The sequence below is a fragment of the Calonectris borealis genome, chromosome 11, assembly GCF_964195595.1.
Source record: "Calonectris borealis chromosome 11, bCalBor7.hap1.2, whole genome shotgun sequence".
NCBI classification, from domain to species: Eukaryota; Metazoa; Chordata; class Aves; order Procellariiformes; family Procellariidae; genus Calonectris; species Calonectris borealis.
This window is the reverse complement of record NC_134322.1, coordinates 14,652,659-14,668,081: the sequence shown is the minus strand read 5'-3', so window position 1 is coordinate 14,668,081 and position 15,423 is coordinate 14,652,659. Positions and strand designations below refer to the sequence as shown.

At 34.5% G+C, this 15,423-nt stretch overlaps 1 protein-coding gene across 1 annotated transcript in view; it reads left to right on the top strand.

Annotated features, from left to right (window-relative positions):
* WDR72 (WD repeat domain 72) overlaps window positions 1-15,423 on the top strand; it is a 113,794-nt gene that overhangs the window by 51,552 nt on the left and 46,819 nt on the right. The window contains exons 14-16 of the mRNA XM_075160099.1: window positions 5,192-6,012; window positions 11,066-11,157; window positions 12,966-13,048. Of these exons, the coding sequence (XP_075016200.1) occupies window positions 5,192-6,012; window positions 11,066-11,157; window positions 12,966-13,048 (996 nt within the window). The remainder of the gene's footprint in view (window positions 1-5,191; window positions 6,013-11,065; window positions 11,158-12,965; window positions 13,049-15,423) is intronic.

Genomic DNA, 15,423 nt, shown 5'->3' with positions numbered 1-15,423 from the left:
CAAGGTATAATTTTGGTCTGTAGTCAGACTTCTTGCTTCTTTAAAGCTTACAGGTGAAGGCCTCGTAGGGAGCAATGCAGGCTATTTTAGTTTGGGATATGGAAATGTTTAAATTAAGATCTAATAGTTAATTATAGAGATTCATGAGATACTCATCAGTTTTTGTTAGGGTCTGGCCAGTATTTTAACTGAAATGGCTGATGGTGCTATTAGATTAATTTTGAGATAATGCATGCATACACAAAATAAAAAAGTGCTTCCTACTTGTCAGTTTCCAAGAAAAATAAATGGTAAGCTGTATCATGATACTAAACACCTGGTTTTAGCCCTGAGCATGACAATTTATGAAAACATGACTCTTCTTATTACTAAAGTTTTCCTTCTTGACTAACATACACCTCTTTTGGAGTAACTCCTTGTTAAACTTGCTGCTAGTGATGCACAAAAAAGAGGTAGCACATTCTGCTATTTCCACAACTGAACTACAGCAGAGGACCTTAACATTTATAGTTATTTTAGATTCATAGACTTGGACAACAACAAAGATGACAAAGATCAGCTTTCAAAATCTGGATAAAATTACTGAAGCTGTGAAAGTCATACAGTTTGCTCTCCTTGTAACAGCTTCCAGAAGATTTTTAAAATAAATAATTAAAAAATCTTCCCAATTTTTCAGCTAAATAATAAGAGTAGATGGAACATTGGCGGTCAGGGGAGACCTGTAAATAGGGAATCAGAAAGTTGGCCATGTCAAAAATAGAATTTAAAACTAGCGATGGTAAACTAGAAAAGATGCCTCTGTACTGTCTTTGAAAATGATGATTATCAAAATCTGTAGGCTATGTTCAGTACATCATAGTGTGGTGGTCATTTAACTTGCAGAATTGAAGGAAGCCTCTGTATTACTGAATTAACTCTTTTTTGACATGATCACTTGAAATTCACTGGGAGAAAGGTAAGGCTTTGATATTTGGATATATACAGTACTATCTGCTTAAGCAGTTTGGGTTTGAAACACAATCCTGTGATAACTGAGTCTGAGTTGAGCAAAAATTGTCAGAAAAGAAGGAAAAGGGGATCTTTTCATTGCTGGAACCTGTGTGTTGGCAATAGGGAAGCCTCAAAGTTGGACTGTGTGGTTCTGAGACAAGTCATGCTTTGTTATTGCTATTGTTATTAGCCTATTTTTTGACACTGAGTTACTAAACTCCTAATGTATATTCAATGTATATTTGAAAAAAAATTAAAGATAATGGCAATATTTATCTGAATGTAGTAGGATTTATTTTTGTGAAATACTTCCGGAATTTCAAGAAAGGCACAGTACAGAATGTAAATATCTGTTATTCTGCTTTTCAATATCCATCATCAAATGCTATTCCCAGCTCTCTAGTTCATAGTTAGTTTTATGGGTTTCCTTCCATTTTCTGTCATCTTCTGTTACAGAGAATAGCTTGTCCATATTTCCTAAGTAGTGTTTTATGTCTAAAGCTTTAGATGTCCACCTTCTTTCATTGGAATGAAATGCCTATGGCAGAGAGCTAAGATAACTTGGTAGATGCTTTTAGGATCAATGTCAATAAGCTTTCATATTGCCAATAAACATTTATTGTCACTTCACACACAGTAGCATCACCAGATGCCTCAACAGATTGACATTGTCGCAGTATTTTCCTTTGTTTGGATGGTGATTTTCCTAAAGGTTTCTAAATGTTAATCAACTAAATATAAACATATAGAACAGAGAAAATGAAAATGATAGGCCAAATAATAATAGCTTCTATTAATGTCAAAGCTAACTTGTGAATTCCAGTATTTGCATTCCATGGGGTTCTCCCTATGTATTAGGAAACAGCATAATTAAAGATTAAAATAATCCTAGTGCTTAACTACAAAGTGTTATTTTTTTAGAAGGAAAAAGGAAAAAGAAAACCTGAACAAGCAGCTACAATCTCTTACTTATGACTCCCTATGGAGATCTTTAAATAAGATTATGTATTTAGAGTGCATCCTCATCTGGTGGGAGCATCATTCTCTAAATAACAGAAAGCCAAATTATATTATTACCCAAAACTAAGTAGTCAAATAACTTATAGAGAGTCAAATTTTTTCATTGTGTTTTTTTGTAACTACAATATTAACTATTAAAAAACAGCTCATCCTATAAAATCATAGTTTGTAATGTAAAAGACGTTAGGTAAGGAGTGGTCTTGAGAAAGATGAGTTACTCAACATTGCATTCAAGTTAAAGCCAACTGTTACCCTGTTTACTAACACTTGATGGTTTCTTTTAAGATTCAGCTATTTTCAACAGAAACAGTTCTTTGTATTAGTGGAATATTTCCAATTATCACAAGAAAATTAAAACTAACATAGTGATCTAGAAAAGTTTATCATTTGTGATATGGAAGCTGGCATGATGGTTTGCAAAAGTATCACTGGGCTGAACAGTTGCTTCTTGATGCTGTCTTTCTGCTTGTATATGCTTGCTTGTAAAAGTGAAATAGCTAGACTGAACACAGCGCTGAGAGCATAGACTTGTGCAGGACAAGAAAAACATAGAGGTCATAAGCACTTAAAGAAAAGGGCAAAAGCATCAATGAGGTATTTATACTCCCTCATGTCTGCTGTTCCTCTGAAGGTAAAAGATATCTCTTTAATAGATACAGTAGAATTCTGATATAAGATGTTGTGTCACAATCTCATCACTTAACTTTACCATTGGATGATCCTCCCACTACCTTCATGGAATGCCTTGGTAGTGCAGCATGATGATTCCTATGAAAGAAAGTAGTTGCTCTTCTACAAACTCATCTGGAGTCTCTCTCTCAGACAAAAATTGAGAGTTGTCTTTATAATCAAAATTTATTGGAGTATTCTTAAAGATTCAACTCTGTCATTTAGTTCATTTCTGATATGTTTTTTAATTGCATGCAGAAGAAGGATTTTTGTTCCAAATTACAATTGGATATTTGTCATGGGTTTTTTCCTCAGAAAATAAATTCTGAAATACCCGCAGTTTCATAAAAATATTAGTGACATGAAAGTCTGTAGAGCAGGAGGTTTGATGAGATGACCCACAGACATTCCTTCCAGTAAACATTTTTGAGAGTTCTATGATTCTATGTAACATTGCATTTCCCATGAAAAAAAATCTTTTGAAAAATTCATAATGCCCAGAGTCAATATTTATAAAATATTTCTCTTTTTTTGCTTAAAAGGAATTATTGTTTCAGACTTTATTTTATGTTTTAAAATGCAGATAAAAACTAAAATTGAGGAGGAAAATAGGTTTTATCGAAACATTGTCATCCTTTTAAAATTTGAATATTCATCCTTAACTGTCACTGGTAGCATTATTCTTGCAGAATCTTCATTGGGTGGTACGTAGGTTCAATCCTTTTGTAATAAAAAAAGGAGTCAGGAAGCAGCAAAAGAGGCTGATACTCTACTGTGCCCCCACTAGTAAGTTTTTCTGCTTTCCAAAGCCTGCAAAAGCTCTGTCATAAAAATTCTGTCATGCTGGGAATACACAGGCACAGAAAGTTGTATGGGGAAAAGGGCAGCAGGAATGTGAAATGTTTTTCTTCTGAATTTGCAGATGTGTAAGGCAGGAAATCTACTCTTGCAAGTAGATCTTGATTGGAATATGGGATCCGAGGTAACTTGCTGTGTTTCCTCCCCTTAAAGACTCTCAGAATTAGCTGGTGCAGAAGGCCAAAACAGAGGATCTCTCCTGATGTATTCATGGGAAACTGGGAGTGGGGGAAAAGCAAGTATGGAATGTTTTCCATATATAGAAATATCCCAAGGGCTACAAGACAGATTTTGGAATTTCCTCCTCTTGGCTTGTTCATCCTTAGGATTTTATTCCTGCCTGCATGTATCCTATATTCACATGGCTTTATATGAATATTTTTCTTCATTCTTGTGTTTGTTCTTGCTCTTTCCTTCTTTCCACAGGTTCTACTTGAAAGTATCTAATTTTTAGAGTTTATGTCCTAATAGAGAAGACTTTCTTATCTTATCTTCTCAAATATTGTATTCTTTCTGTATGCTTAGACTACATTCTAAGATTCTAATGTTCAGGACAGATTGTTTTTGATGGGCATTTGTGTGGGCAAGTTCTTCTGTGATATCTGTATAAGGAGCTGATTTTTAATGTGTCCAAAGACATCCTCTCCTCAGGAGTTTGTCACAGCATATTATCTACCCTATGCCGAGGACACTGGCAAAATAAAAATTAATTCTAATTCTTTTGTTTACATGTTTAATGATGATTCATCATTTAAATAATGAAACTACAAGAGTAAAACTGAGTTAAAAAAAATTAGGAGGATTCGTAAACTATTCTCTTTGGATATTTATTAACAGCAGTAATCGGACGTGTATTTATACCAGCACAATTATCATGTTAACATGTGCAACTGAAATGATGCTCTGCAAATCTGATGCCGTGAATGACCTTTAAAGTTGGTGAAAAAGTATGGAGAATTTTCAAAATATCCAGTTGGAAATAGGGTGGCAAAAAGTGAAGTCAGATGTTCACAAACGTTGTAGTAGCTCTGTCGCCTTTGTCTCTCAATTATTTTCATCTAACGTAATTAATTTTGTAACTGGAGATCTAATTACTGTAGTTCTTTATTGTTGCTGATAAAGTATGTGTGATTTAACTCAGAATTAAGTAACTTTAAGATAGTTTTGCATGTGTTGAAATGGCAAAAGGCAGTCTTTATTTCAGACATATTTTAAACTGCTACAAGACATACAGATTCTCAAGGTTTGCAAGAATTTTGCAACATCGTAAGATTTGTGTTTCCCTAGCTTTATTTTTGAAAAAAAGCTGTATTCTTTAAAACTTTTCTAAAAGCCTTTCAGCTTGACATGAGACCTAGCAGAAGAAATACCAGCCTAGAGTTTTGGCAAAGATGTATGCAATCTACAACATGGCTGTATAATTCAAGATGTTAGGGAACCTGTATTATAGTCGTTACATGCATATGTCTCTGTGTATCTTAAGCTATTTAGAAGAAAATCCTTTTTCCTTAGTAAGAAGTGAATAAATATAATTAAGTTGAACTTAATGGAGTTAATAGATTTGGTCTATTCCATATGGAATTCTATGCTGATATCTTGAAAATTACAAAATACTTATGGATTTGTGTCTGGACACTTAATATTTTTCTTTCAGTTAACTGACACCAGCCGCATCCAACAGCCCTTTACTATTTTACCAGTTAAGACAAAATGGAACAAAGCAAACTTTCATGTTCTCTTATTTGATCTGGAAAAACTTGAGGAACTTCTGCTGTCATCTCAACTCAATGGTTTAAAGTCATCGAATTCATTTCACACCTATGACATTCTAGAAAGAGCCAAAAGTACTACTGAGAAGAGACCACTGACATTAAAAGGAAATAAAACTGCTGGCTCCATATCTCCAGTGGATGGGCAAGTAGATACTGTTTGTTCAAACCAGGTCCGTAGGGATAACAATGCAGCTAGGCCTTTGGAAGAAAGTGGTGGCATGAAAAGACAGAAAAAAATGAAGAGTTCAAGAAAGATTAGAATGCAGCCATCAGGAAACATTGATGTGAATGTCACCACTGATACAGCTAAACTGCTTTTGTCATGTCTCTTACCGTGGGGTGTAGATAAAGAAATAGAAAATCTTTGTGTTAGACACTTAGATATCTTGAGGCTTCGGTGTCCTGTTTCTTTTGGACTTGTGTCAGATGAAAACCATCTATCACTAATGTTGCCAGGATGGAAATGTACGGATTGTGGTGTGCTAGAAGAACATGCAGTAATCAACTTGTTTTCAAAGAGAGTGCTTGATTTATCAAACAAGTACCTTGCTGCAACTGAAGGACAAACTGGAAAGAAGGATGGACCCGAGAATAATATTTATGGAGTAAAGGGATTGGAAACAGTATTCTTCTTATTTAGCAGAATAGCTTTAATCCACAGGATAATTAACATACCTTCGGCAGTTACAGGTGAAACTGAAAGGTAAGAACCTTTTCATTATGAGCCTTTTCTTTCTTTGTAGTGGTTAAAAAGTGAAAAATATGAAACAAACACTTTTTAAAAATACGGATTTTGCAATAGAGTATGAATTTTTTTTTCCTCTAGAGCTTTCTTATAGGACGTTCTTTGAACAAAAGCAGATCGGGATAAAGTTAAGTATCTTTATCTTTTTCTATTTAGCAGATGAGAAAACTGATGCAAGAAATTTTTTTCAGCAGAACAAGAACTTGAATTATCCAGCTTCACAGCCTGTTTTTCCAGAGATCACTCTTTTCCTCGCAGTTTAAACTAAGTAGAATAATGAGGTCTCTTCAGGCATGTTTTGAGATGTGCATTAGCACATATGTGCTGTTTTAACTTCCACTCTCTGTAAGCAATATACTTCCTTTACCATGAAACCCTTGGCTCTGCAGATAAATAAAACATGAGAGACAAGAACAGTCTGTCCTAGTTACACTATCTAAAGTACAACCTCCCCCAGTAACAATGGCAGCGACTGGGAATGAATGCCTCATCAGGCCTTATGTTGTGAGAACCATCCCAAATAACATTTATGTTACTCAAAACAAATTTATTGACTAAATGCTTTTTCAGCATTAAAGGAAAAATAGCATGCTCGACATTATTTGACCAAGCCAAGTAGAGCATACTAATCAGGCAATGGATATTGTCCACAGACTTTTGTTGTTCAGCAAACCCAAGTTGGTCTGTATTTAGCATTTTAGGGACAATTAACTTCTGTGTTGGTGATGCTATGGCCCAGAGGCAAGAAGGGGGACAAAAATTATTGATCCTGGTGCTGCAAATATCTGCATCTTCCACAAAGCTCTAGGCATACAGCATATCTCAAGAGATATGCACCATCCCGCAGGACAAACACACATTTCTCAGTTACTTTTACTGCTAATCACATTGCCTACTGGTCCATATTCAACACAAGCTCTTATATGAAAGGTTGTTTCCAGGATTCCAGCTTGAACATGAATTCCTTTCCATGCAAGAAAGGACTTTATGCTTGCATTGTGTCTTACAGTACTCTGTTGGAAATTACATTGTGTAATTGAAATTAGTCATCATACCAGAATCAAACATTTTTCCCAGACATACACATCCTGGCTTTGGAACATATCTCCCATAAAATTATAAGTATTAAAGTTGTTACAAGAAAAAATGCACAATTTTTTTTTTGGTGAAAACTGTACTATATCATTTAAAGTTTTCTCTAGGAAATGTAAAGCTATAAAAGCTAGCATCTCTTCTAGAAATAGGTGAATTTTTGTACAAAACAGAGGGAAAAATATTGCTATAAATTTTGGTTAGAAAAAAGTTATGAATTTTATTCAAAGACTCTGAAATGTTTTATTTGGGATTTTGACACGGTTTGGTTTGGATTACCTCTTGTTCCAGAGCTGAATAGTATACCTATTTATAGCTCTCTAGTAGCTAAGTTTTAGTTTGGTGCCATTTGTGATGCTCTAACATGGGCTGGTGCCTCCCAGTGGCCTCATCTGGATAAGAGCACCTTGTATCCATTCAATTCTTTTCTTGGATTTTTTTTTGGGGGGGGAGGGTGGGGGTTGGTGTTCTGCGTTTTTTTTTTGTTGTTGTTTGTTTGTTTATTTTTTCCTGAGCTCTACATTTTCCTCTTGAGTTCCTAAGCAGCAACTGCAAGTGCTATGGGTCTGTACAGAGACAGCACGCAATTCTTTTTCCTGGCTGTACTTGCACACTCCTGCCTGCTTTTGAGGCTGTACCTTCTTTGTTCTTCATCTCTTACACATTCAGAAAATAAACAGACAAGTAGCCATAATTTTTCTGTGTTATTGAAGGATAAAGTGTTTGTTCTTAGGAAACTTGGTCAGAACTAGACTGTATTTGCTGCATTTTTATCAACACAGACCTCAGAGGTTTTAGTTGGATGTTTTCCTCTTTGCTGCTGGTGTCAGGAAATTTTTTTCTCATCGTGGCTCTGTCCCATAATAGCACAGAGTTTATCTTTTCCCCTACCTTCCAAGAACAGTTTCAGAACTTTAGACATGTCAGTCATAATTCATTTTTTCTCTTTTCCCCAATAAATAAAGATAAGAACAGTTGAGATATGTAAGGATTTAGTACTGTTTCCTAACCTCTGTAAAACTGCAAATGGCGTCCCACTGCAGTCAAGAATGCAGTCAAGAACCATCATTTTCACATAGAATCAAAATTGTGTGGGTATAACCAATGAGACGATGTTACTGTGTCAGCATTAGTGGGAGAAGTGGATTAGAGCCATGGAAAAGAATTTCATGCTTCAGACAGTTCTTTAAAAAAAAAAAAAACAACACTGATTCCATACATGATGTACTTTCATGTGATAACATTATATTTGTGTCTGAGTATTAAAGGCACAGTTTTGCTGTCTGAAATTGCTATCTGAATGTATCTATACTTTCTGTACTGCCTCAAAACCAGTTATGTGCATGCAAAGTTATCTCCCTTTCTCCACTTAGGGAAAAAGCCCCTTTCCTGTGATGTTCCCTTTCCCTCTTCCCTCCTCTCCCCTCCCCAGTAATAAGCATAGCATGAATAGGACTTGGCCTATTTGCCATGATCTTAGGATTTAGCCTTCATTTTACCTCTTCGTCTTGCAAATAATTGGGGTCTGAATGAACTATTGTAATCTGTGTTCATTCATTAAATCTTTTTATATGATTTATCCTTATTCATCATTTACTCTGTATTCAGGGTTGGAATGAGGTTTTTTTTTGTTATGGTGAGCTGTTAAAAAAATGTATTTTTCCCTAATTAAAAGTTTGAAAGAAACCAAGAAAATGCTGTTTTGTCTGGTTTGCCTTCCAAAAATACAGTACGTAGCCACACCTGTTTGGGCAGTTGGTTTAGCTAAAACTACACCATGCTCAAGGGAGAAAACTATGTATTGAATTCTAATTCACCACAGCATTTGCAGAAGGAGTTAGTAGGACAGCTTTCACAGCTTGTAAGGGTCCTGATCTCCTAAGTATTACTGTAGTACAAACAACTCTTACTAATTTAGTTACTAATATGAGAGAGAAAATGCATTCTGATCTCCTTTTGATACCTTATCTCTCAGCAGAGCCATGAATGTTTCTTCATTCTGTGAAAGTTTACTTACTATTAGCACACTGGTACGAACTCCAAAGCTTTTAAACTTTTAAGTTAAAACAGGAGAAACAGGTTATCCAGTGACTAGGACACTTGCTTAATATGTATTCAGCCGATATTCCTGGTTCTGCCTACTTTCATGCTGGAGAATGGACTTGTATATTTATTCCTTGCAATGCAGCACAGTGTCTGCCTACTGGCTTAGTAATAATTTTGGGATTCCAGATTTCTTCTGTTAATGTTGGCCCACTTTGCATATAGCAATGAAATATGCAATGGGCTGTAAGCAGAATTATTTTAGTGTCAGCCAACTATGGCCTTGATCTGGGGAATGCGATAATAAAGTTTAAATCCCTGTTCTTTGGCCTACCTGATGATTTTGCTGTTATGGGAGAGTGAAAGGAATTTCTTTTTTGTTAAATAAAATACGCACACATATATACATACTTTTAATCTGGAGATTCAGAACTGGAAAAATGCATTTGTTCAATTCATAGACTATTGGGTATTCTTGGATGAGTCTGGTGTTCTCATTTTGAGTAGAAATTCTGTCTTTGTCAGCATGTGTATATACATGTTTCTGCTTAAACCATGGGTTTGACAGATCATGATTTCCCAATGAAAAACATTTGGTTCAAAAATTCTTTACTACTTGCTATCATAAGTTTTGAGCTCGTGTTTTGGATTAGTAAATTTCAGATTATAGTATGTCAACTATTACCTATTTGATTGGATAAATGAAATTTGTGGAATGTGAAAATAGTGAACAGTGAATGACATGTTTTAAGCACACATTATCACACCAATACTAATCTGTTTGTTTTTTTTTTAAAAAAAAAAAAGAAAAAAATCAGTATTTTTTTAACATAATTTGAACATTTCACCGAAAAAGGTTCATAATCCAAAAAAAGAATAAAGTATGAAAAATATGTCTTTGGAAAAAATTGGATCTGAGTCTATAAGCTGTTGTTCTTAAATGTGTTTGTATATCTATTGGTTTTTTGCAACTTGACCCAGCCTGTGAAAATAAAGGAACCTGCAGTAAAATGTGTCAGATTATTAAAGTGGGACATAAATAGGAAGATGCTAGTAAGAAAAGATCTTAAAAAAATTTGTTTTCTCCTGCCTTTTGAGATTTGTATCTGTAACTTAAAGTTCTCAAACTGAAAGCTTTCAGAGTTTAGTATTGCAAAGCTTTTGAAATGTTATGACTTACTGTTGATTGTAGTGAATTTGAAAGGTGAAAGATATTATTTTAAAATTACACCTAAATATAATTTGTGCAGGGTCCCTAATAGCAATGTATTTAAAAGGAATTGTTTAAAATAGTACAAGGGTTTGGAGAGGCTTTTCACTTCCTTTCCCCTCCATCCATATCCTTTGTCTTCAAGGGTTAGGTTGCTGAGTTAGTCAATGACTGAAGAGCAGTAGATATACACTCTAGTCTTCTCAGTTGTAGCCACCTAGTGAAATCCCAAGTATTGCAATAATATTCTAAATTATTTAACACTGTGGAAAAAATGGAAACGTATAAAATAAAGCTGCTAGTTTCCCTTGAACTTTTTTCCTATGTAATAGAAAAAACAGCACAAGTCCTTTGTGAAAATAATGTTTTGATTCAATTCTTCACATATGAATTTGTTTCTTTAACACAACATACAAGTTAACTATATTAAGTTTTGAGCCAAATGTAAAGTTCCTGCATATGGATGGTACTTCTCAGTATTTGTGTTCATGTGAATGTTTCAATACCAGGTTGTGGGCAAAAGAATGCAAGTGACTTTTGAGGAGAAACTAAATTGTGGTTGATAGTAATTAATAGCAGAGTATCTACCTTAAAAAAAACCTACCTTAAACATAAGATTTTTGTAAGTATGTTCAGGTTTTGTTTAATAGTTTCATATACTTTTAGTCCACAGAAATCAGAATCTGTACATGACAAATGGCAAAATACAGAAGCACTAACACCATCATTTCCCAGTTTTTATGGAGAGTTACCAAGCAGTAAGTATATAGAGGAGTAGCAATATTAGCTTTTAAGTGGGGTTTTTTTGCATGCTTTTTGTTGTTAAAATATATAATTTAACTTCAATAATGAAAAAAAAGTATTTATATTCTTTAGCTTCAAGCAGGTCTCCCGTTTGCAAATGTTTTCTTCTGTGAATGTCACAAAAGCACGTAAACGAAATGTTGATGTTAAGTGATACTGGAATCAAGAATATTTCTTCTGTGATGGCAAAACATTCAGCTGAGTTTCTAAAGACATTTCTAGCAATCTGAAAAACAGAAATGTAATAAGACAAACACCGTTGTTTCCCTCCTCCCCTATCTCCCTCATCACCATTACGTGCTCCATATACAGCCCTTCAAGCAAACTGTTGCCTTAGTAATACAAGAGTCCTCTTGACTGTTCAATAATGCCCTTAGACTTTTGCCTGAGGGTGGAATACAGTAATCTTTTCACATTAATGTCCCACAGGCAGCTGTTTACCAATCTTGGCTTTGCAAGCCAGCCTAAGTTTATTTTTACAGTATGCAACTAACCAAAGAATGTCTAAATAAAAATCTAAACAGAATATGGCTATTCGTCAGTATACATACCTAACAAATATAGTGTTCTTGTTATAGACTAAGTCCTGTCTAGACTGATAACACAAATTCTTTCAAGTCAAATCTTGACCCTCTGCTATGTAAATAAGCCTTAATATCCCCATCTAAAATCAGTTTTTAGTGTATCTTTCCTTCTCTGACTCTTATATGCACCGTAACTGTAGAACTTGTGATGACAGCAGAAATGCCTGTTGGAAGAAAGAAATGGAACGTAAAATCAAGTGACAGTAGTAAATAAGTAAGTGAAAGGCATGGAAATGGTGTAGAGATGATTAAAATGTTTGTGGACATAAAAATAATTTTACATTGTGACCTAAAGCTTCTAAGGTAATCTGACTCATATCCCATATCTCCTAGTTCACACAATTGTTTGGATTTGCAAATTAAAACCTTATCAGACTTGCAGATATCTCAGAGATTTTAGGAATGACCAGTTCTTCTTTCTTTGATCATAAGTGCATATATATTTGAACATATGTTTATATATTATATTAGATATTGACATATTTACATTTATACGGTCATTTGCTGAATAGCATACTGCTCCCGTTCAGACTACACTAGTGTACCCTGTTCACTGTGCAATATGCAGGTACTTACATGATTTTTTTCAAACTTCAGTCTTTGCTGCAGGAATCCAACATTGAAGCGAATGACTGTGTTGTGCGATCAGGATACTTGTGAACTTTGGTGCTACTGAAACACTTAGAGTTGCTATTTACAATTCAGTTTCCTCTTCTCAAGGCATTATATGGTACTGGCAATCAGAGGATTGGATTCAAAGGATTGTACAACCAATTTACCCAATTTACATGTCTGGCAACAAACATTGTAGTAAAGTACTGAGATGTCACATGTTCAAGTAGTTTTGAAATTTACAAAGTAAAATCCATAGTTAAGTAGTCCAAATCGGAAAATATTCTCAATATCTTTAGAAAATTATGATGCAAACATACTCTGTGGGATATCAGATGTCTGTTAAAAAAAAAAACCAAACTAATCTGATTTAGGATAAGAATAAATGTTCAAACAATGTATTGTCTGAACACTTCGTGCTTATTGCCTCAGATGAAAACATATTCTAAGAAATGAGATCTTTTCAGGTATGTAGCTGAAATGAAAAATAAAAAATGTTAAATATCTTTCTATTTGTGTTCTTCTGTGTATACTGTCAGTTCATAAATTATGTATGTGTTTTTCAGGTAAAAGTAGGTATCGTTCCCCAGACTTTGGGAGTGTTTCATTGCTGAAACTCATTTGTTGTTGGAGTGACCAATCTATAAAGGTAGGAAATAGCCTGTGTCAGTTGTTGCAATGTAATCCTTAAGTAACATTGGCTGTAATTTAGTATTTGGAATCTGTAATGTGACGTAATAGTTGAAATAGGTAAATAGTTGAAATTACATAAATCGTGCCATTCAGATCTATGGAACTTTCTTATTTCAGTATGAAATATGCTACTTATGGAACTATTTTGCCTTAAAGTACATGTTTAGATACGGGAAAGTAACTGTCCTACTAGTCTTTAATCTAGGTGATCGTGTTCATAGCATGTGTTTACCCGTTCTCTAACAACCAGCTGTAACTTACATTACAAATGCCATTTTATGCTCCAGGAAAATAAAGGCCAAAATAAGGGCAGTGTCATATACCAATGTATTATTATAGAAGAAACAGAAAATGCCTTCTTAAAGGGATAAATAATTAATCCCAAGTCCTTACTTATTAGAACGCTCTTCAAGAATGACTTAGAAAAGTAAGTTATGGGTTCCCAGGTCAGATGAAGCTCATGCCTATTGTTAGTGAAGAATCTGATGTCTTGAGAGATAAATTACTGTTTCTTGAGAGATGACAGGTAACTGTGAAATAGTCTGAACAGTGAAATCTAGAGATCATTTTTCATTTTTGAAATATGCATTTAAATAAAGTTGTGTGGTTGCTTGAGTGAGTTAATATTCAGGAGTACAAAACTCAAGACAGTATACTATGACCACAAGGGATTTTACTCCAGAAAAGGGAAATACCTGTTACAAGTTTATTTTATGATGTTACTTTTAAAATTGAACGCAACTCTGTGCTGCATTTCAAGTGTGAAGAGTATTTGCCAGAGCTGAGGTGTGCAGAGGTACTGCAGTGATAGTCCCCTGTTCTATTAGACAGACAGTAATGGTTTCTGCATATATTTACATTCAGTTGAATTCAGCATTTTATCTTGAGCTTATCAGTTGTTTATTATATCCCTACTGTCTGCACATCTTCCATATTACTTCAGCATTCTTCTTCCCTCACAAACTGTTCCCCTTTCTCTTACAATAAGATTTTTTTCCTTTTTTGAATCCTTTCAATAAAAAAATTGAATACAGGACCTCCGTTTCAATAGCTGCAATTGTCATGTGAAATCCATATAATCTCTTGCTGACCTGGTCAGCCACTGAAACTCTTTATAGAGTAGAGTTGTATGGCCATGAAACTTGTATTTGTAGCATAGCTGATTATGTGAGATCTATGTATTTATATTTTCCAATGAATTAAGTGACTGATCAATTTATACAGTGGTAATGGTCTTATCTACTACGGGAGGTTAGTGTGCAGAAGATAAGGTGTGGAATAAGCTGCCTCACACTTTTTTCATCTGAAAAGACTTTAAATTTAAGACACTGAAATCGTCAAGTACTGCAAATACCATGCTATCAATGCCTCTCATATTCTAACATTATTCAGACGTAGATTTGTTGTTGCAATAACCTTTGTTAACCTGCTTTGTAGTGCAGATTTTGGGTTGTTTGCAGCCAAACTGCCGTAAACATTGTAACATTCAAAACAATTTGTGATGTTGGCAATAGGTGTGGGTGTTCAGCAACCAATGATTTATACAAAGTTACGGTTTTTGTTGATAGGGTGGCTTTGTTAAACCTTTCTTTGTATAAACACAGATTTATGGCCAACATATTAATCCTGAGCAGCCTGATAAAGCACTCATATACATTTGCCCAAAACATCACTAGTTACCCTGCTTTTAAAAACTTTTTTTATTGTTATCTTCAGTGGAGGATACTGACTCTCAGGCATGACCCAAAGGACTTGCCATTTATTGATTCCTCATCTCCTTACACTACTGTAACAGATTCTGTGCAAAAAGGAAACTGAAAAAACCTGCTGCAAATGATTGATCAGGGGTCTACTGAAGTTGAAGGGCTGAGGGAGGTCTTTTCTGTCTTAAATTTTAAAAATGCATATATTTAAAAAATATTTCTCTAGGTTTTTTTTCCCCAGATGATTTTAAAGGAAAGGTCATCTTCATACAGTTTGCTGTTCTTTCAGATAAAATATAGCTTGTTGTTGCCACACTCCCATCCTACCCAGAAATTACTTAAGTGTGTTTGTCTTTTCAGATAGATATTGAAAAAAAAAAACTTGTCCTGAAATATTTAATATGAGGAAACAGTGTTGCATTTCTACCCTTAATTGTCCTTACTCTATATTTAAAATAGCCTGTTCCTCAGTTATATCTCTGATAGGTATTTGATTATATTTTAATTTTTTTTTAATAATACTACTTGCATAATATTATGGCAGCTTTATGGAACCTTTTTGGCTGAAAGGCTGAATATGAAAATAAAACTTAAAAATAAAAGTTTTCAGAATAGTCAAACCGCAGTG